Source organism: Eutrigla gurnardus (genome assembly GCF_963514095.1).
Source record: "Eutrigla gurnardus genome assembly, chromosome: 13".
NCBI lineage: Eukaryota > Metazoa > Chordata > Actinopteri > Perciformes > Triglidae > Eutrigla > Eutrigla gurnardus.
Window position 1 is genome coordinate 23935210 of NC_139936.1, and position 22379 is coordinate 23957588.

At 41.3% G+C, this 22379-nt stretch overlaps 1 protein-coding gene across 2 annotated transcripts in view; it reads left to right on the plus strand.

The window, feature by feature from the left end:
• LOC311023166 (cytotoxic granule associated RNA binding protein TIA1) overlaps window positions 1-22379 on the plus strand; it is a 49753-nt gene continuing 27374 nt past the window's right edge. Inside the window, exons 1-12 of one of the 2 annotated variants that reach the window (XM_084024852.1) lie at window positions 1-208; window positions 973-1069; window positions 1318-1416; window positions 3949-4003; window positions 5438-5525; window positions 5769-5844; window positions 5984-6092; window positions 6187-6282; window positions 8037-8121; window positions 8628-8766; window positions 9637-9791; window positions 11348-12739. In XM_084024852.1, the coding sequence (XP_083880978.1) occupies window positions 180-208; window positions 973-1069; window positions 1318-1416; window positions 3949-4003; window positions 5438-5525; window positions 5769-5844; window positions 5984-6092; window positions 6187-6282; window positions 8037-8121; window positions 8628-8766; window positions 9637-9791; window positions 11348-11486 (1167 nt within the window). In that variant the 5' untranslated portion in view covers window positions 1-179 and the 3' untranslated portion in view covers window positions 11487-12739. Of the gene's footprint in view, window positions 209-972; window positions 1070-1317; window positions 1417-3948; window positions 4004-5437; window positions 5526-5768; window positions 5845-5983; window positions 6093-6186; window positions 6283-8036; window positions 8122-8627; window positions 8792-9636; window positions 9792-11347; window positions 12740-22379 lie in introns of those variants that run through there. The other variant, XM_084024853.1, reaches the window with a different exon arrangement.

A 22379-nucleotide genomic window follows, 5' to 3' on the forward strand; every position in this document is an offset into this window, starting at 1 on the left:
CTTCCTATTGTTTGCATCAGACTGAGGCTGTCTGCGGTGTGTGTGAGAGCAGAATCGGCCACCGATTTATCCTTTAATACTAGATAGAACCTTTACGTTCGCGGTCGCTCAAGTTCAGCACAAACCATTTATATGTCATTGGATTAAAGACCTTCTCAGGACGCGACCACTAAACCTTGATGATGGAGGACGATCAACCCAGAACCTTGTGAGTAATACCGGCGCTGTCTATGTCCTGGAATGGGAAGGCGCCGTGTAACTACGGCGCCTCCGAAATGTTTCCACGTTGTTGTTTCAATTAAAAACTGCTAACCCTGTACTTTAGTCATAAATGAGCATTTAATTGGCGTTATTATTTAAAGACGACAATTGCGTAACGTGTTAACACAACAATGTGTATAACAATTTTGATGTGAACGTAAAGTTGTTTGATGTAGTCGTGTAAATAGACGGAACCGTAACTCGCCTGAAAATGAAACTGATGGGCTAGCTAAAGCTAGTTCTCAATAGCATAATATGCAAACGCAGCTAGCCTTTCATTTATTTTAAAATGTACACGTTTTCATATCCTTATATTCTAAGTCGATAACAGATTCGTGTTTTATTAATAACAGATAAGCGTTAGCTAGACCCCCACGGAAGGGATGTCTATTTAGTGCCGTTTGTTGCCAACCCATTTAGCATGAGGCCCGTTTGAACCGGCTAGCGTTATCTTTAGCTAGCTGGCAGACGAGCCACGTCAACGCTCGGAGAGACGGCCCGGGATAGCTCCACTAAGACTGGCCATACTTTCGTTGTCTTGTGTAAAATTGACAATATGCCCAATAATGTTCAATCCACTATCATTGTTGTTTTTACGTAAATATAAGGAATTGTTGTGGGTAGTAGCTAGCCCGGTTAACTAGCCTTTGTTTGCATGCTACTTCCTGTTTGACAAAGACTCAAGTCTCCCATTTCTCCCCTTGTTTGCAGGTATGTGGGAAATCTGTCCAGGGATGTCACCGAGCCCCTCATTCTGCAGGTCTTCACACAGATAGGACCCTGCAAGAGCTGCAAAATGATAGTTGATGTGAGTGTTTGCCTCTCTGGTATATATTGTTTCACATTAGGAAACTGCATCCAACAGTTACCTAAAAGGTGGTGGTACTGCTTGTGAAGGTCTGAAGCTACAGATGCGCTTGATATTGATTTTCCTCTCCCAATTTATTATATCAGACCTGGCACTCCAACTTACAGTAGGTGGCTCTTGTCATCTGCAGTGATTAATTTGTTACCCTTGCTGTGGACTTAATATCAGTCTTGTTTTCCCGTTGACAGACGGCTGGAAATGATCCGTACTGCTTTGTGGAGTTCTATGACCACAGGCATGCTGCTGCCTCATTGGCAGCCATGAATGGAAGGAAAATAATGGGTAAGGTAAGCTATCGTGTCTACAGGGTGAGTGGGGATGGGTGGGCTTCGGGTATGGGGAATTTAGGTTGTGTGCCTTCTTAAACTCAAACTACTGGACTGCTCGCTCGCATTTACATTTCATTAATTAGATAGATCACTTAGCCTAGATACAGCAGGAGATTAGATTTGTTTTTCAACTGAAAAGGGGAAGCTGCTGGAGTCGGCGTCCAAATCAGATCTTGAACATTTCAAAGCATCCCTACTGGCAGAAAGCTAACCCTCTGTTGGTAAAATTGGTTCCATTAGGACCTCTTATACCCAATGGCCTTGACATATATGAAGCTGTGGTGTTATGTGTGGAGGAATGCTGTGTGTGACTTGAGCATTTCAGGCACAGTGTGGTTTGGGAATAAAACATACAGAAAACTAATTGAGCAATCTGCTTAACAAGGTAGTGCTGCACTGTCAAATAGATCTTCAAGATCATATAAGCTACATTGGAAAAATTTGAAAGTAAAAAGTCTTTGAGGAGCTGGTTAAAGTCAGGTTATCTAGAACAACAGACCAAACCAGTAACACTGACAGGCCATAGGGCCTTATAAAATAATAATATTTAAGTTGTGTTGGACAGCTTTATAAGAAGAGTGTGGTTTCTGTATTCCCTGCTATGACATAGATTAGAGAATTAAATGATTGTGTGCTGGGGCGATTTGGTTGACATAATCAATGTCATTGTCAAAAAAAAAAGAAACGATTTGCATAACATGAGACTGCTCATCACATGAAATGGCTGCACCCAGGCAAAGCATGCATTTCCCCGGTGAACGGCCTAAACCATTGCCCACCATTCTCTAAGTTGTGGAAGTATTTTAGACAGAGACTCAACAATGCAGTGCTCTAAACTCTGCAAACTGGAGGTGGCTTATCATTGCAGTGCAACTGCTATGCATGAACACCTCTGAATGAATCCTGGAACACTTTGTCAAGATGGCAGCAGCTGTCAGAAGGCACTGTGTCCTGTTTACTTTTTTTGTACCCACCAGAGCATTATATTTTTATATATATAATGCTTTTTCGGGCAAGCGACAGGGATTTTTTTACTTGCCCAATAGCCAGATCCATGGACAACTGGACAAAACGAACGGTAACATTATTAATTTTATCCATGTACTAAAATATTTGCATTTCTTAAACTTTTTGAGGGCCATTATTAATTTAAATTATGTATCATATACTGAGCTGTCTCCTTCAAATACATTTATTTATTTAGTATATTTTTTACTATATCACATTTTAACACATGGTAATTTACATTCACCCAGATCATTTTATTGGAGTTTCGAGCTTCAACGCACCATAATGTAACTGATTGCATCCTCGGTTGAAGTTGACTGTTGCTCTGTTATAAGCAGTACTGTGTGAGGGAGAGAAGCTTGCTTCATGCATGGGATTGAATTGCATTATAATAGACCCCCGCCTGCTAACATTAACTTGCTTTAATCTTGACAATTTCACTGGATTTGTTATTCACATCACAACTAAAAGCATGAATGCCAATCTGCCGGTCCCATATTTCTTTGACTGAATGTCAGCCCCTAATGAAGATCAGTTATTTTTCGCTTGCCTGATAACTGAATTCCACTTACTTACTTGCCCGACTTGCCCTAAGCCAGCCTAAATGTTGAGGCCCGTTAATGTCTACTCGTTGTCCCAATGAGTGATTTCTGCGCTGCTCCTGTTCTCGTAACGTCACAGACAGAGCGTTGTCTAACGTTGGTATTTTGCAGTTTTATATTCATATTTCTGTTAACTATATGTATGAGCGGGAAAATGGCTTAAACTAAAGTTACAGACTGTTGTAACAGTTGCAAAAATACGTTTGATTACCCTAACTGTCATACCTGTTTTAAGTCACGTACTTCTCCAGGAAAAGTATTGCTTTAAAGTACAGTGAATAAAGTAATCTATGGGTCACTGCAGTCCTTTTGAATTTGAGGTCCAGGGTTTTACAGATCAGGCATCTGACCTATATACCTTATTTGTTTTTAAGGGAAGATGATTGAATAAAAATATTGAAACATGAATCCGACAAGTTTTGAATATTTATTTGGGGGTGAATTAATTGTTATATTAATCGGGAATTGAAAAATAATATTTGGAATAATAGATAAATTAGTTGTTAGATTTATCAATTAAAAATAAAGATAGTGAGGTGCAGCCCTGCTGTGTGTTGAACTGAGCAGCCACACTATGTGAGGTACGTTTTTATTTGCAACCACTGCAGATGAGTTTTGTTTTTGCATCAATACCCCTTTTGTATCGCATCGTGTGTTGCTTATTTTCTTGCACTGTCACTGTACATACACAGGACAGGAGTGAGTGAAAAGGCACTATCTACACTAAATTGGAAGCAAATTTTAAAGTTAATTTTACATTTAAGGTACTTTTAATTTAGCTTTTAAATGATATACTTTCATAGTGGAGATAATGTGGTTTGCCTGTAAATGATGTAAACATACCCCACCTGGCCTGTTCTTTCTCTGCCCATCTCTGCAGGAGGTCAAAGTGAACTGGGCCACGACACCAACCAGCCAGAAAAAAGACACAAGTAGTAAGTACCATTGTCTCTCAGTGGGAATAATAATTCTTCATGCCCTATTTTGTTCTCCAGGTTCCGTTTTAATTTTTTCTGAAATTCCATTTTGTCATCAGAAAGTGTTTAATCATGTGATGGATGAATTAAATCTCATAAGAATATATTCAGAATGTAATGAATATCTGTGAATTTGATGTAACTCAACATTTGGATATTTTTCTTTTATCAAAGAAAGTGATTCAATGCAGCCATAAAACAAAACATTAATTGTTAGAAAAATTTAGCCGTTGGTGTCGAATTCTTCAGTTTTTTTGGATGACTAACAGGCAGCCCCCCCAACATGGTCTTGCACTCTCATTTACTGCCTCCTGGACAGGTCAGCTATTTAGGCTGTGCCTGAAATCACTCATTACTCACTGTATAGCGAGGTCACCATGTTGTAGTGGCAGTATTTATAATGGAATGGGCGCCCGGCCACGGTTGATTTGACAGGTTTTAATTGTGCAACAGCAGTGACACTCAGTGACAGCAGTAGTGAGTCATTAGAAAATGACCCAAGTAGTGTCCGAAATATATATATGTATATATATTTTTTATTACAGATAATCTCACTATAAAGTCCTCTATCAATATAGTTCTCTACATAGAACTGAATGAATGAATTGAATTGTCTTTATTGTCATTGTACCAGTACAACGAAATTTACAGTACAATCCTTTATAGTGCATAAATAATTGAACATTAAAAGCATCAAAAAGAATAGGCTAGACCTTTAAAAGACGCATTTAAAACGACAAGCTTACACACCAACACAAACACATGCACACCGTAGCAGCTTAAGGAGACGAAACAAAACACAGTAGATTGCAGAGACCCTGAGCATCATGTACCGTCATAGGTAAAGGTATTTGCGGTGTTAAGCACTGTTATAGCTTTTGGATAAAAACTGTTCTTAAGTCTGTTAGTCCGAGCATTTAGAGACCTGAAACGTCTGCCCGAGGGCAATAACTCAAAGTGTTGGTGCCCTGGGTGGGACAAATCCCTTAGAATGTGTTTAGCCCTACTAAGACAACGAGAGATGGGGCTTTTGTTGGGAAGCTCTAAAAACTCATCGGCGAGTGGAAAAAATTAGGGTTTGACGTTTTTGTATAAACAAGGCTTGCTGATTCAGATGGCCTCTTTGCCCTGTGTGTGTTTGTGTGTGTGCGTGTTCATGGGTGTGTGTGTTTGTGTGTGTGTGTGAGCCATAGTGAAAAATGGGTACAGAGAGCAGATTAGAGAAGCAGACAAACATGTCATATGTAAAAAAAAAAAAAAAAAAAAAAAAGCTTTTTATTCATTTGTCTGGAATGTGGTTGACTCTCCTCATCACAATCTTGGAAAAAGTTAAAAAAGCTTGAAATAGATTGTGTATTGTAACATGCTCCATGCCCCCCCCTCCCTCCATAGATCACTTTCATGTCTTTGTTGGAGACCTCAGCCCAGAAATTACTACAGAAGACGTCAAAGCTGCCTTCGGTCCATTTGGTAGGATATCGTAAGTATCAGGATTTACTGATGAGAGATGAAGAAAATGAATGTTCTTCATACTAATGAAACCTATTAAATGGTAGAAATATCGGGTATTCAAATACATAGAGGGCAATATTATATGGATTTTGAGTTTTTGCGGAAGACTAAATTGTCTTAACCTTAATTGTTTTTAGGTTTTTCGTCCCGTCAAGCTTTGTGTTGTGCTACTGTGTTTTTAATCTTCTTCTATTGGTGTGTTTGTCCACAGAGATGCCCGTGTTGTGAAAGATATGGCTACAGGGAAATCTAAAGGCTATGGCTTTGTTTCTTTCTTCAACAAATGGGTTAGTATTGAGGCATGATCGACCAAACGATATGTACATCTTTGAACGTTACTGTGTCCTGTGCTGCTAGAGTGATGTATTTTAGATTGTACGTAATTGGACAGTTCCTTGGATTAACCAGTGCTGTTCTCCGTTCCAGGATGCAGAGAATGCCATTCAGCAGATGGGTGGACAGTGGTTAGGAGGCAGACAGATTCGAACTAACTGGGCCACAAGAAAGCCCCCCGCCCCAAAGACCACCTATGAAAGTGCGTTGTCACGATTAATGTTTAAGTTTTGCTTGTTTACGCAGCTGCTGAGTTCATGTTTTAACAGTAGAAATGTTTCTGTCTCTTCCGGCAGATAACTCCAAGCATCTATCCTTCGATGAAGTAGTGAGTCAGTCCAGCCCAAGTAACTGCACTGTGTATTGTGGCGGGGTCAGCACAGGACTGACAGGTAATTAATAATTGTATTGATTTATATATTTGCCACAAACATATTGAACAAACCATTTTTATAACCTGGAATACTAATATACATTGTAAACTTCAAAAACATATGTACAAATTTATCAAACAACAACGTTATATACAACTATTTGCATTAAAATGTAGGCAATATCTCAGGTGTTTTTTGTACAACTATTTACAAAACAATCAGGAGTCACAATGTTGCTACACATTATTTGTGCCACTCCCAAAAACGGTTCCTGTCCACCACAAGACAGAGAGGCACATCACAGCCTTTTTTATTGTTTACTCTTTGTTTCACTCTTTGTATTTGGCAAGAAACTCCTTCCTGATTCTGACACTTCCAGGATGTGTCATTCCCCCTCTTGTCCACTTGAGGCAGCATTTGCACTTCAGTCTGCCTTTGGTGGCTATAACATTTTTGATTGGTTTTCACCAACAGCCTGTTTTTATGGTTCTGTCTTGCACCAAACGTGACAAATAGTCAGGAAAAACATGGCGTGAATTCTTTATTCTAACTCTGGTTTTACTTGGCATATCAAAACAATTTAAAAATTAGTAAATAGTTTGAAGTCTGCACTTGCGACACAAGTTGAAACGGAGACTCGGCAAGGCTGTGTCTTTCTGCTACGTCATCTTAAAGCGCTCCCATGAAAAAGACGTGGGGCCGCGTCCGTGGACTCCACAGGATTAATGAATATATAACTCGTCAGTGCATGCCTCCCTTTGTTTGCACTACAATGAAAATGTTGCTTTTAAGAGTCTAAAAACCAACAAATATGGATTAAAGCAGAATAAATGGTTAGATTTTTTAAAAAATAATAATTTTTGGAAAGTATAGCATCTATCCTTTTTCAAAAAATTTGGACTTTTCCACTTCACAACGATGTCATTGGTTCGTTGCAAATGTTTGTATCACACACGTTGGACAGAGTCCTACGCAGCCACCGCTGGAATCTAATTCTACAATAGTATAATACTATTCACTCTCATGCCTGTTTGTAACCAGTAGCGACAACATTATCTCCACTTCACCTGGCTCTCCTCTGCTCTGCTCTGCTCCATGTATTTGTGCATCCGGAGAGCCTAAGCCCCACACTTGAAACTGGCTGATGAGTGTGGCCTAATCTTTATCTGCAACTCTGCAGAAATATTTGGTTTAAACTGAAGACATCGACAAAAGCTGTGCAGCATTTTAATGTTTTGTATTATAATTGATGTATAATTAGAATTCCTAGGTTATGAATGAAGCTTCAAACTAATGGGTACAGCCCTACCAAAAACTACTACCATTGAATGAAAGAGTCATTCCATTAGAATGGGTAGTATATTCTAGGCATCCTGTGAATATTCTGTGTTACATTTCCATTGTGTTTATGTAGCAGTCATGTACACTGGCACCAAATTAACAAATAAAACAACAAAATAATTGTGAATCACAATATTATCCCAACAATCAACAAAATATGCTTCAAACTGTTTTACATCTATTCTAAAAATCTGAAAACATTTGTCAGTGTTTTTGTGATTGGCTGCAACATTCCACGCCTAGTATATTGCTCATCAGCCTATATACTATATCACTCTCACCTCAAATTAATAAAGAAAAACTCAAACTGACATCCCAGAGACACTCTATTTTCAATGAAAAGTTTCAAAATAGCAATCTCCCAATGTGTTGGTATGTTTTTATTATTATTATTATATATGCCTGATGTTTGCTTTCTGTTTGGCCCTCAGAGCAACTGATGAGACAGACATTCTCTCCTTTTGGACAAATAATGGAAATCAGAGTCTTCCCAGACAAAGGCTATTCATTTGTGAGGTATGTGGAAGTTTCATGATTTATTTCCTTTTTCTTTTCTTTTTTTCTCAAGCAAGATCAAAGTATGATGCACACGGTCTTCTCTCGTTCCTCAGCATACATTTTTATTCCAGCAATATAATCAAGGACTGCTGCTGTGGATGTAGGGGGAATATAGTTGACTACTAGGCAAGAGAGAGAACCTCTGAAGACCTTAATTAATAACCATTGAAATAAAGAGTTGTTAATGATATAAGCAGCATAAGTTTTTATCCACATACTGGTTTTTGGTCTTCTATGTTTTGGGTGTCAGGAATGATTTAGATTTAGTAGTAATTCCAGTCCCTGATATTTAGATAAAATGCTGTAAGTTGCTTGTATTGTAGGATACGTTGTTGAGTATTTATTCACAAGTGACTACACAGTCTTTGTAATCAGCAGTGCAGTGGTCATTGTTGCTCAGTAAATATCTATGAAGTCCGTGTGTCCTTAGTCTGTATCTCTCCTCCCCCTCTGTTTTTGTCCAGGTTTAACTCCCATGAGTCAGCAGCCCATGCCATTGTGTCAGTGAATGGCACCTCAATAGAGGGCCACATAGTCAAATGCTACTGGGGTAAAGAGACCCCGGACATGGTTAACCCGATGCAGCAGATGCCCATGCCCCAGGTAAACCCCATATACTGAACATATTGTATGAAGACGACCACTATTTTCCGTCCTAGTAGAAGCTCATGCAACAACATTAGCATAAGATGACATCTGCAAGTTGATGCTGCTGTGTATCTTGACTGTTACTTAACACCAGTCGATTTAAAAACCATCACCCAGGAAGTGTTGAACTGTATAATGATGAGGCAGTTAACAAGCATTTTGCCACTTAATGTAAATGTTGAAGGAGATGTGAGCTTTAACTTAAAGCAAGTGCATTTCAGTATTGACGGATATTTAAAAACCCATCATAGCGCCACTTGGTTACCTGGTGTTTTGTCCAGTCAGTTGTCGATCAATCATCTCATCAGCGATGACATTTAAATAAAATGTAAAAGAAAAGACAACTGGTTTACTGAGAAAAAATCCACACTCAGCTGATGACAAATGGTAAGTGTTTACACAGGTGAACCCGAGTTCAGTTTAATGGTGTCTGCACACAGTTTCGTGGTCCATTGAGCTTAATTATAACTATCCAGGCTAAACCACCCAGCACACACCAACTGATGAAGTGGTGTGCTGCCAAAACTTTCCAGGTAAAACTCACTCCAGAGTTTCTGTACCACATGTGCAAGTAGTAAAAACAAACGGCTGTTTGGGTCACAGGGCGTATCGAAAGGATGTTCCATACCTAACCAACGTCCTGTACTGACATTGTTCAGTATGAATGTGTACAGTTACAGCCCTAATAGTAAAATAAAAAAACAAAGTGTTGTCATCTCTAAAAAATCTCATGAGGTCCCCTGGAAATATAAGTCCCCTGCAAATAGGAGGCGATGGAGGAAGTGTTTACCTGCTGTCTTACGTTGTACTTGTTGTACTCTACAGCAGAACAAGATGAGCTTCCCTGCGGCGGCCCAGCCATACGGCCAGTGGGGCCAGTGGTACGGCAACGGGCCCCAGATCAGCCAATATGTCCCCAACGGGTGGCAGGTCCCCACCTACGGTGTCTACGGCCAGGCTTGGAACCAGCAGGGCTTCAAGTAAGTAGCATGGTGTGCACAGGGCTTCCCTTCACCGCCTCCTTCTACTCCAGCAACACCAGAGTTCCCCTTCAAGACCGGGGCAGCGAGAGCCAGCTCTGGCAGCAGGGGGGGGGGGGGGGGTGACCTCCCTCCCCCAACCCCACATCCTGTCTCCTCCCCTCACCAGCCCCTCACCTTACGCATCTCGAGAAGATTGAGAAATAAACACACAAACACACATGTGCCCCCACAGAACAATCTGAACTTTAATTTTGTTGTTAATCGTGTTTCAGTCTGTCATAACTGCTCACCTTGCACAACACATTTCTAATATCTGAAGGGTTTTGTTTCCGCAAAAAGGTTTGTCACTTGAATTATAGCGCATAATGGTTCAAACTGTAGTCGGTTCCAAAAAGGATTGTAACTAAACTGCCTTAAACTAGCTGAAAACTTATTTCATGAATTTTAATTCATTTAAAGATAACCGACTTCAGTGACTGAACAAGTTGAATGCCTAAAAGTCCAGAACAAAGTTTTCACTTACTGTCCACACCCGGGGACAGTTTGTTGATGAAGAATTAAATTTTCCTTTTTGTATGATTGCCTACTGTGTTTAAGGACTGTGTTCTTTAAGGCTGTTCAGTTGTTTTTGTATGTCGCCATTCATGTCATAGCTTTTTACCTTATTTTCCTTTTGATTTTCATTGATCTTTTTCTACATATATCTGAGGATTTGACCTGTATGTGAACGTCGGTAGGACATGTTAAATATCTTTTGTAGGATGTTATCAAATTTTGTTTTTATTTAGACAGCCAATGTGCAGTGACGTTTTGTGCACCTAAGAAAAATAAAGGAGAGGCCATATATGTTGTTGACAGTCTAAAATTCTTGGTGACCAGCTGTATAAAGCTTTGTACAAAGGTGTGAGGTAAAGAAGCAGTGACAGTGTGTTGTCGACTGTACGGTAAATGCACAATTCCAGAAAAAGAGGCTAGGCCTCTCTTGACTTGAAACCTGAAGATAATACCTGTATGATCTGTTTTATCTCCACACTGAACTTAGAATTTAGTTTTATTCGATGAATCTTACGATACTGAAAATTAAGTTCTTTTTCGTTCGAAGTGTAAGAGGAATGAAGATAAGCCACACTGTTGCACACAGGCTGGTTATCAGCAGTTGGGAAGGGGGGAGGGGGGTGGGCTTAGAAAGGAATATTTAGCTTACTGCGCTTAGCCTCTATGCTCTTTGTCTGCTTGTCCACCCATGTTTAATCAAATTACACTTACCTTTGGCCCCTCCAAAGAACCCTCCACTTTGTTTTTTTCCTTGTTTTTTGCTAGCTTGATTATTGCCCAGCCTGCCTCACCCTCACAACTTCTGATAGCTCTGATTGCCTTCTTGTTCTCATTCTAGCCTCTCCAGATTCTAGTAGCTCTAATATAAACCCTTTGGCTCCCTTTCGCCTTGTCTCTTCTAACCTGCTGGCATTTTGTCTTTCTGTCTCCCCCTCTCTCCCTCTCCCTCCCTCCCTCCCTCTCTCTCTCTGTCTCTCTCTTTACCTCGTTTTTTGCAGTCACTTACCGGCCAGTGCTGGGTGGACTGGCATGAGCGCCATCAGTAACGGTGGGGTTATGGAGCCTACACAGGGATTGAATGGGAGTATGCTAGCCAACCAGCCCGGTATGGGAGCCGCAGGATACCCCACACACTGATAAGTGGGCAGGGTGGGAGATTTGTCAACCATCAGCCTCTTATTGGCTGTACGGTGCCCCGCGGGGCTGTGTAACACCGCCTCCATTTGTGGCAGGACTAAGACTTACTGGGATGTGGAACCTAATGGGAAGGTTGACATCTATAGAAGATGTAAATGGGATTTCTTGGGGGGGTGGGTGGGGGGTTGAGGTAATGGGAGCCAGGGACGAGCGATTTGACCCACACAGGTATTTACACCCTTCGTGGTAGGCAAGACTGGCCAAGGACCAGGGCTCTTACCATTTTAAGTTAACTGTAAATGAGTATAAAACTGTAAAGGAGAAACTTTGGGATTTTTTTTTTTCTCGGGTTTTACAAATTGCTTCCATTTTCACATCTTTCCTCTCAGACAGCCACACAGAGAGGTTTTTTTTTTTTTTTTTCAAAGAAACTGTTCAAGTCTGAGTCGTGCTAAGTTATGAACCTTAGTTATTATTTGAGGAATGGAAATCTGTTTAATTTGTTCTAATTTTCTCTTAAAATCAATTGCAGGGATTGTTGCCACTGCTGTTTCTCTGTAAGGGCAGATAAATATTGCACAGTTTTTTCCTCTCTTGTACTTGGGACAAATTTGACTACCAAGAGCGTTTTTTTCCTTTTTTCTTTTTTTTGCATTCCATTTCTCCATATCTTTCGGACAGCCTCAAATCTTTTTTCGCCACGTGTAAATAACCATAAATTCATTTGAAACAATGTAAGTAAAATGCTACTGTTAACTGTGGGTGCTTGCTTTCTTTTTGTTTTGATAACTTGACAGTTAACTCCAACATTGTACGTAGCAGAGTGGCACTATCTAATGTGACACTGCCACAATGCAACACACGTTTCTTCCATGCAGGGATAAAACAGCATTGCCATGCAGTGCATACTTAAAATGTAACACAATTCAAATGTTAAAGGATGAACATGTTTGACACTTCTGATGGTTTTTAAATATCTATTGAAACGCCAGTATTTTATATCAAAAAATCTGTGTGGATTCAACCTTTACACTTGCTCTTTTTGCCAGAGAAATGGGGAGGCCTACAATGTAACTGTTGCCTTATAGAGCTGGTTTCTTTTAGCTGAAAAGATACTCTTTTTAATTAGGCAGTGCCTACAGACATTTTCAGACCCTTTTGTTTAGAAAGGTGTTAGCCCTGAGAACTGATGACTCTGCTACTGTAATCAATGTTTTCTTGCTTTGTCCAATTAAAATGCTAATGCACATAAACCACACTGTTTGTCCTTTTTCTCATGAATGGGTTGTTATTCATTTAACTTTTATGGAGCTTAAAGGAATACTTCACCCATTTGCATTAAGCATTGTGTGGTTAGAAACCCAGTAGTATGTTTGAATGGTCGAGCATCATTCCCTCATTTCCCCAGAGTCGGAGATCTCCGTGTTTCTATTCTGAAAAAGAGCCTCCGATGACGCAGATATCATCATGTTGCATCATCAGAGGCTGCTTTGGTTAGAGGGGGTGAGACTACAACTAGTACTACTATACTAGTTCCTCATGTTTTCAACCCGCCTATAGGGGGCGGGACCAACTGAGACTACAGACCTATTACAGACCAGTGGTGGGACCCACTAAGACTACAGACCTATTACAGACCAGTGGTGGGACCCACTGAGACTACAGACCTATTACAGACCAGTGGTGGGACCCACTGAGACTACAGACCTATTACAGACCAGTGGTGGGACCCACTGAGACTACAGACCTATTACAGACCAGTGGTGGGACCCACTGAGACTACAGACCTATTACAGACCAGTGGTGGGACCCACTGAGACTACAGACCTATTACAGACCAGTGGTGGGACCCACTGAGACTAAAGACCTATTACAGACCCGTGGTGGGACCCACTGAGACTATAGACCTATTACAGACCAGTGGTGGGACTCACTTCAGTCTCAGGGTGTGAGCAGAACTGGATCGGTCCTTTTAGAAAAAAAATGCCGCTCTGTGCTCTTTAGTTTGTGATTAAACCGGCATCAACATATAATACAAATATATACCAAATTATATAGTATATTAAGGTTGACAAATCCAATAAAAGTGTAGTATGTCATGACTATTGATATAGTATGTAATAAAGTCACAGTATATTCTGCCATGAAGAGTCATATATATGCTCTAGTATGCTAAATGTATAACATGCCATAAAATGTATTAAAATAAGACAGTATAGTATGCAATAAGTCAAAAACATTTCAGAAAATAGGTCCAGTGTAGTGTGCCAAAAAATGCCTGCATTACAAAAAGTGATACATAATATACTAATATGACTGATATTCAAGGCCTTCAAAACTGCCTTGATAAGGTTTCTGACTCTCTGTGTGCAGAAGAGGTGAGCTGGGGTTTCTTCTCCATAACCTTACACTATGATGACATGTATTTAATGATATACTATATTGTTTTTTATGGCAGACCCACACCCTGGGAAGTACTGATATATTCCATATCACTTCCTGATAATGAATACAGCCATCAAATGAAATGTCTTTAATGCAATCGTGTTCAACTTGCATATTTATATTCTATAATCAATAATTCCTTCCAAACCTTTTTTACATCAAAAAGCTGCCATCACATATTCTCTATTGACTTCCCTAACTGTTTCCAGACCATGTCCTCTACTCCACCTACATCCACTCGATGAGGTGATAGACTTCCTCTGCTCTCCAGCTACTATTGCTAATCTTTCTACAGTTCCAATATTTCCCCATATGTGACGTCTGTGCTGTTGGCTTACAGTTGATTGGACTTGATGGGTCCTTCCGTGGTTTCCCAATAGGAACAATCAACCGATAGACCCTGTCTAACTAGATCTCCCAATGTGAATGGAGCATCCACTGTTACTCTTCCTCTCTTTACCTTCCCAGTCAAGTTATCATCCTGCCTCTTCATCAGACACGGCTGCATCCAAACTCCACTTCTGGATTCTGCCCTTTCCTTGTGATACCTCTCATACTCTTAAACACGTTCCAAACATCGTTTTGCTGTACAGATGTTATTAAAAGATCTGCCAGCTTTGCTTTTTTTGCTTTAGGTATAATTGTCCTGACCTCTGCATGTGCTTTCTTACATTTAATCAGCGTGGCTTTTACTACCCTGCTATGAAAGTGACTCTTTAAATCAACAATCACGTTCTCCTCGTTTGCCTGGTGGGATTCTTCTGCTGTCTCGCCTCATCATGTCTCTGACTCACCGTCTTCACAGCCTCTGTATACGCGATCTTGCTATGAACTCTCACCTGCTGAATTTCCATTTCCCGTTTCATCACGTCACATCAACAACACTGTGCTTGTCTGTGATGACGCTGTTTATACTCATGATGACATTCTTCACATCGTTACACGTCTTTTGCTGCATGACCAAACTTTTGACAGCTGTAGCGCCTCATTGGCTTTGGTGACAAAGAGGTCTCTTAGACAATGTCTGGACCGTGACAAGGAATTTAATAAGTTACATAAGTTCATAAGTACAATATGTATGTGCTATTGAATATACTTTTTAAAAGTACACTCAAATCCAGCTTAAAATAACTTTTTTGTATTTATTAAATAGTACTTTATACTTCTTTACATTTGTAATGAAATGAAAGTAAAGTACACATTAATAAAAATAGTGTATTATAAGACAATTATAGTTTTCATAAGTATTTGAAATGTAGCATACTTTTTCAAAGTGTTTACATTTGTAATACACTGAACTGTACTACTTTTCGACAGGAACACTTGAAAGAGTCTGTATCATCATCCAGCATGACCAGCTTGGTGGTGGGACAGTGATGGTCTGGGGAAGCGTATCCTTGGGGGGTCACACAGACCTCCATGTCAGAGCCAATGGTCCCCTGACTGTGGGAGGACATCCTTTGCAATTGTCAGACCTTATTCTGGTGCACAGGGCCCTGGGTTCCTCCTGGTGCAGGACTAGCCCGGCCTCATTTGTCCAGAGTGACATTTATGCCATTTACTGGTGCTCACCTTCCCCTGACCTAAATCCAACTGAGCACCTATGGACGTTTTGTATCTGTGCATCCGACTCTGCCAAGTAGAGCCAGACTGTCCAGGAGCTCAGTGATGCCCTGATCCAGGTCTGGGAGGAGATCCCCCAGGACACCATCCGCCGACTCATCAGGAGCCCAGACGTTGTTGGTCGTGCATACAGGCGGCTAAACACATGTGAGTTCCGTTATGAGTGACAAGTTGGATCCGTTTGTGATTTCAATGTTTAGATTTTTGGTGTGATTTTGAATCCAGCCCTCGGTGTGTTGATGATTGTGTTTCCATTGACACAACGGGATACAATGTAAAGATTCTACTTCAATCATTTTATCCATCAAGAAGTGTGTGATTTAAGTGTCCCCTTCCTTTTTTTGAGCAGTGAAGATAAATGCAGACTCACTGTGATTGTCGGAGTGTGCCCTAGATGGCGCCGTCGCTCCATCCTCCTTGCAGGGTGCTGCGTGGAGCAGGTGGCTGGCTTTGCTGCTGTTTAACACGATGTCACTCCGACCAGCAGACAGGCTGTCGGCCTGTTAAAATGTCACACCTTGATACACCGAGGGGTGTTCCTGACAGAACTGTCCACGTGTGAGCTCCTCAGCTCACACACATAAAACATATTTTCTGTCTAGCCAGCGTCGCCTTTAACAAACTTAAGAAAGTCTCATGCTTCCACGCGGTGTGTATGGTCTGCATGTTTGTGTCATGTAAGGAGCAGTGCCAGCTCTCCTCAGTCAGAGTTATTGGGTCTCAGACAGCACCGCAGTCTGTCTGGCTGGAATAACTGGCTGACAGGCTGATAAATGCTTTGTCTCTTCACAGCTGCTCAGCCAGGACCCGACTGGGCTTTAATGGATGGAGAGTCTGTTAGAGATGGAGAGAGAGATGTCAGGAGATGAGTTAGTGAGGAGATTACAGCTGAAATCAATCAAAGCGGCCACGCTGGCTTCTCTTTCTGTCTGTGCTGCTTCCTCTCTCTCATCTTTCTCATCCCCTGGTTTTTGAGGTACATTTTTATGTATCTGCTCTGGGTTGATTGAAGATGAATACATACACATTTTATTTAACACTTAACAAGCCAGAATGTAACAAAAAAAGTTTTGTATTGTAGTGCCAAAGGTGGTGATGTATGACGATCTTATTGTTCCTTTCCTTCCCTGTAGCCATTGTTCATCCAGACTCGTCTTTTTCATCTTCTTTATAAATACATCATAACAAAACATGAATACAAGATATATATCAAATGACCAAAATGTAAATGTGTGTTTTACAGTACCAGCATCAAACAAAGTCATTCATGTGATTTATGTCGTTTTCCTAAAATGACATGACAGTTTTCCTTTCCGGCACCTTATATTCTATATTTTTTTCTTTGTTCTCGTCTTGACTTTATACTTAAATGTAAATATATGAATCTCCCTGAATTGATGCAGTATTCAGGGCAACGATCTTCCGTGGCATCAGCTAGTAATGATTCTTTTATGGGCCTATTGACCTCCAGATGTGTGCATTAGGATACGAAGGCAGGTACAGTACACTACAGACAAACTAACTAACAATATGTATCAGGAAATGATTTCAACAATGATCAGTATAACAGCAAAATAAACACAATAAGATCAATACAAATAATGGTACTATTAATAATAGTAGTGATGATAATAACATTATTAATACTAATAGTAGTAATGATGATATTAAGATAAATAAGTATAAAATATATCTACTCAGGACTGTAAACAGAGGTCTTTGATGCTGTTATTATATGTGTCTTTACATGACCAGTGGCGTATTGTGGTTAATGTTAGTGCATTTCTGTATTTCTCCTCTACTTGTGTTACTGAGTGGCTGAGCATGGATCATATCATCATTATAGTAGTTTTTTCACAGGACTGGAGGACCAAATGAAGTGCTGATTAGCGATGGCACGATATCAGATCTGATCACGAATCAGGATAAAAACACTCACAATACGTTGATAGTGATTCATTTTTATTATCGGATAATCTGGAATATCTTCATGAGAGACTTTAGGAAGCGGTCTAGCTCACGATCAATGAGGAAAAGAGCCTGATTTAAAAAAAACACAGGAAGTATCATGTCATAAAAAAACAGACATGCTGCCAATTTTAAAATGTACCTATCATTGCTTTATGCAGAGATATTCATTATTCATGATTATCTTATTTTAAATTGTTTGATTATTTGTTTTTCATTATTATAGTTTGTTTCTGAAAAATGATTATTATGATGATTATCGGGCTGCACGGTGGTGTAGTGGGTAGCACTCTCGCAGCGAGAGGGTCCTGGGTTCGATTCCCAGGTCGGCCCGGGTTCCTTCTGTGTGGAGTTTATATGTTCTCCCCGTGTGAGCGTGGGTTCTCTCCGGGTTCTCCGGCTTCCTCCCACAGTCCAAAGACATGCAGGATGGGGATAGGTTAATTGGTGACTCTAAATTGCCCGTAGGTGTGAATGGTTGTCTGTCTCTACATGTCTGCCCTGGGATAGACTGGCGTCCTGTCCAGGGTGTACCCTGCCTTCGCCCAATGACAGCTGGGATCGGCTCCAGCCCCCCCGCGACCCTGAATACAGGATAAGCGGTAGACAATGGATGGATGGATGATGATTATCGGGATAATATTGTGAATCACGATTATATTGGCGAGGATTATCGTGGCATGAAATTGTCATATCATCCCACGACTGCTGCTGATAAAACATAAAACAGTTCTCCTTAATGCCTACTGAGGAAGCCTCCTCCACCCTGATGTCCTCACTCTCCTCTTCTTTGAACACTCTCTGTCCCCCAATCTCACGACCTGCGCGATCATCTCCCTCCCCTCCCTGGCGTCTGAACCTCTGCGAACCAACAGATTGTTGTTGCGAGCGTCAGAGAGAAAATAGAAGAAATCGGGCCAGCACGAGGACCTTACTCACTACCACCACCTCCTCTCTGACTTCACCTCAACTGTTTCGGCAGCTAAATCTGCCTTCTACCTGGCAAAGATCAACTCTTCTGCCTCCAACCCCAGGAAACTCTTCTCCGTGTTCTCCTCCCTCCTCACCCCCCCTACCCCTCCCCCCCCTTCCTTCCTTACTGCCGATGACTTTGCTACTTACTTTACCAAGAAAGTAAATGACATCAGCTCCTCATTTACGCCTATTCCCTCCCAGAAGACATCTCCCCCAACCCTCAACTCGGATGGTCTTACCAGCTTTACCCCCCTCACCTCTGAAGATGTTCACGCACTTGTTACATCTAACCGTGCCACCACCTGCTCCCTCGACCCGATCCCCTCCTCTCTTCTCTAAGACATCTCACACGACATCTTGCCATTCCTCACCACCCTGATCAACTCCTCCCTCACCTCAGGTGTCATTCCAGCGGATTTTAAGACAGCTACCGTGAAGCCTCTCCTTAAAAAACCCACCCTAGAAGCTACTGACATCCAAAGCTACAGACCTGTATCTCTTCTTTCATTCCTCTCTAAAACCTTGGAACGTGCCGCCTACAACCAACTGTCATCCTATCTCTCGCTGAACAACCTCCTTGACCCTAATCAATCAGGATTCAGGACTGCTCACTCCACTGAGACGGCCCTCCTCACAGTGACCGAGTCCCTGCGAGACGCCAGAGCCTCGTCCCACTCCGTTCTTGTTCTCCTCGACCTATCTGCTGCATTCGACACAGTCAACCACCAAATCCTCCTCTCCACCCTGGCTGAACTTGGCATAACTGACTCTGCTCTCGCCTGGTTTACATCATACCTGACAAATCGCACCTTTCAGGTCACATGGAATGGCTCTATGTCCAAACCCTGTTCTCTGGACACAGGTGTCCCTCAAGGCTCAGTATTAGGACCGCTTCTGTTCTCACTATACACCAGATCACTAGGTTCTGTTATCACATCGCATGGATTCTCCTAACATTGCTACGCAGATGACACCCAGCTGTTCCTCTCTTTTCCCCCGTCCTCTGACACTCACATTGCAACTCGCATCTCGGACTGTCTGGCTGACATCTCTGGCTGGACAACTGCACATCACCTCAAGCTTAACCTGAATAAAACCGAACTCCTCTTCATCCCGGGGAAAGACTGCCCTCGCATGGACCTGTCGGTCACTGTCGAGGGCATCACAGTATTGCCGTCGTCAACTGCGAGGAACCTGGGTGTAATCCTCGATGACCAACTATCCTGCACCCCCAACATCACTGCTGTGGCCCGATCCTGCAGATTTGCCCTCTACAACATCCGCAGGATTCGGACCTTCCTCACAAAGGATGCAACGCAACTCTTGGTCCAAGCACTGGTCATCTCCCGCCTTGACTACTGCAACTCTCTCCTGGCCGGACTCCCGGCCTCTGCGATTAAACCATTGCAGCGTATCCAGAACGCTGCAGCACGCCTTATCTTCAATCTACCCAAATTCTCCCATGTGACCCCCCTCCTCCGTGACCTCCACTGGCTCCCTGTTGCAGCACGCATCCAATTCAAGACGATGACACTCGTCTTCAGGGCCATCAATGGAACGGCACCCATCTACCTTCAAACACTGGTCAAACCTCACGCCCTGAGGTGAGCACTTCGCTCCTCTACTTCAGCTGGCCGGCTGGTACCACCATCGCTGAAATCAAACAAATGTCGCTCAGCAAAGTCCAGACTCTTCTCTGTTCTGGCGCCTCAGTGGTGGAACGAACTCCCGACTAATGTCAGGACAGCTGAGTCATTTGCCATTTTCCGAAAAAGGCTCAAGACTCACCTGTTCAGACTTCAACTCGACTAGCATGACCCACTAACACCCCTCCCCCCCAAAAAAAATAAATAAAAAATACCCTTACCTATTGCACTCTGATCGTAGCACTGTTGCTCTTGAAGTACTAGTTTACTCAGATAAGGACCTAACACTTGTTCTATTTTTAGCTCTTACTTTATCGGCAATGATTCGTTGTGGTTTCCTTGTTTCCTTCTTTTGACAAATGTACTTATTGTAAGTCGCTTTGGACAAAAGCGTCTGCTAAATGACCTAAATGTAAATGTAAATGTAAATAAAAGGCACCTTCAAATTTACACTGATATTATTTCACTTCATCTTTGGAACATGAATATCAAATGTGACTTATTGTAAAAGTAAATCTCAGGAAGTTGATCGATCTCTTACCTTTTATTACAGGTGGCCAATATAAAAACACCCTCCACCAGAACAGTGCAGTGAAGATGATACTGTAGACATCTGTTATTATAAATAAACCGCTTTGGTCCAGAAGACTGGACTGATCGTTAATAACCATCATCTTCAGAGAGGCCTGTATTTGACTTTTCTTTTGGATGGAGGGAGACTGCAGGATCACGGTGTTTCGGAGAACTGTACAAAGCTGCTGAAGCAGAAACAAAAGGAGCCGAGGAAAATATCGAGGGCTTGAGGGGCACGAGGTGCCCTGTGAATTGTTTGAGTGAACAGCGTCTGTGTGTGTTTGTCTGTGTTTCCATCCAAGTGACAGCTTGCAGCAGCGGCTGACAGCAAATAAACATGTTCCAGTAATTAACCTTGACAAGCCCAATGTGGTGGCAATAGCAGAAACCTGCTAATGACACAATTAATCCATAATTAAGGCATTCTGTCACACCACACTCACACACACACACTTGAGTCACTGAACCTGTTTGTGTGTATGTGTGTGTGTGTATGTGTGTGTGTGTGTGTGTGTGTGTGTGTGTGTGTGTGTGTGTGTGTGTGTGTGTGTGTGTGTGTTGCAGGAATTGCTGCATGCCTGCACTGGAAATACACTATTCACCACAATAAGAGCATACAGGTCACTCAGGATGAAATAAAATGTCTTCTGGGAGCAAAAATCAAAACAATTAAAAGCACAGAAATGATTATAGGTGTAGAAGTATACATTTGGGCTAATTAGTATGGACAGCAGACCAACACAGACTTTGAAGAATGCACAGCAACGATTGCTGAAGATGAAGAACTCTGTAACTTTGACTTTTTATCAGCTTTGACACGACAACCAGTCGAGTCAGAGACTCCATCATTTAGGCACTTGTTCTGCCTGAATGTAAAAAAAAATTAAAAAGCAATTCAATTCAATGTTATTTATAATGTCATACAGACATATAGAAAAAAACATGTCTTCATCATGAGCATAACAAATAGAAATGGAAACATCTATTCAGAAGCTAGACCTGAAAAGAATAAATCACATCACAGTGTACCAATGTTCCCTCTTAAGTGACTGGAGACTAGTCTGGCTGTGTATTGCTTTGTTCCAACCTCGTCATAATGTGGTGGATGGTTTAAAAGTGTGTGTGATAGTTGATGTTAGATACAGCTCTAAAACTGTGACAAAAACCGGAGACAAATGGGTATACTGAACAGAAAATATGACTTATTATTAATGATCATGGGAAGAAGAATGGATCTGTGAAGTCCGATAATGCAGTGATTAATAATACATTTCAGCCTACTTGTAAACACCCGCAGCGTTCAAACTTTACCCACTCCCTTTCTTTTCTGAATTCCCCAAGCAAAGATAACCCTGAACATCACGATGACATCATCAGGATTATTTTCTCAGACTTAAAGCTCCTCCAGAGCCACAGACGATGTTAGAAACTGTTCTCAGGCTGAGAAGTATATTGCTTATGTTAAAAATATCACTTTAACTCATAAGATCCCAAACCGACCTTTCCTCTAAGCAAAAAAATATTTTGTTAAAAACATTTATTCATTTTACATCATTTTTATGTGTATATGTGTATATTGTCTGTCTGTGTGTGTGTGTGTGTGTGTGTGTGTATATATATATATATATATATATAGTATATAAACTGTATATATATATATATA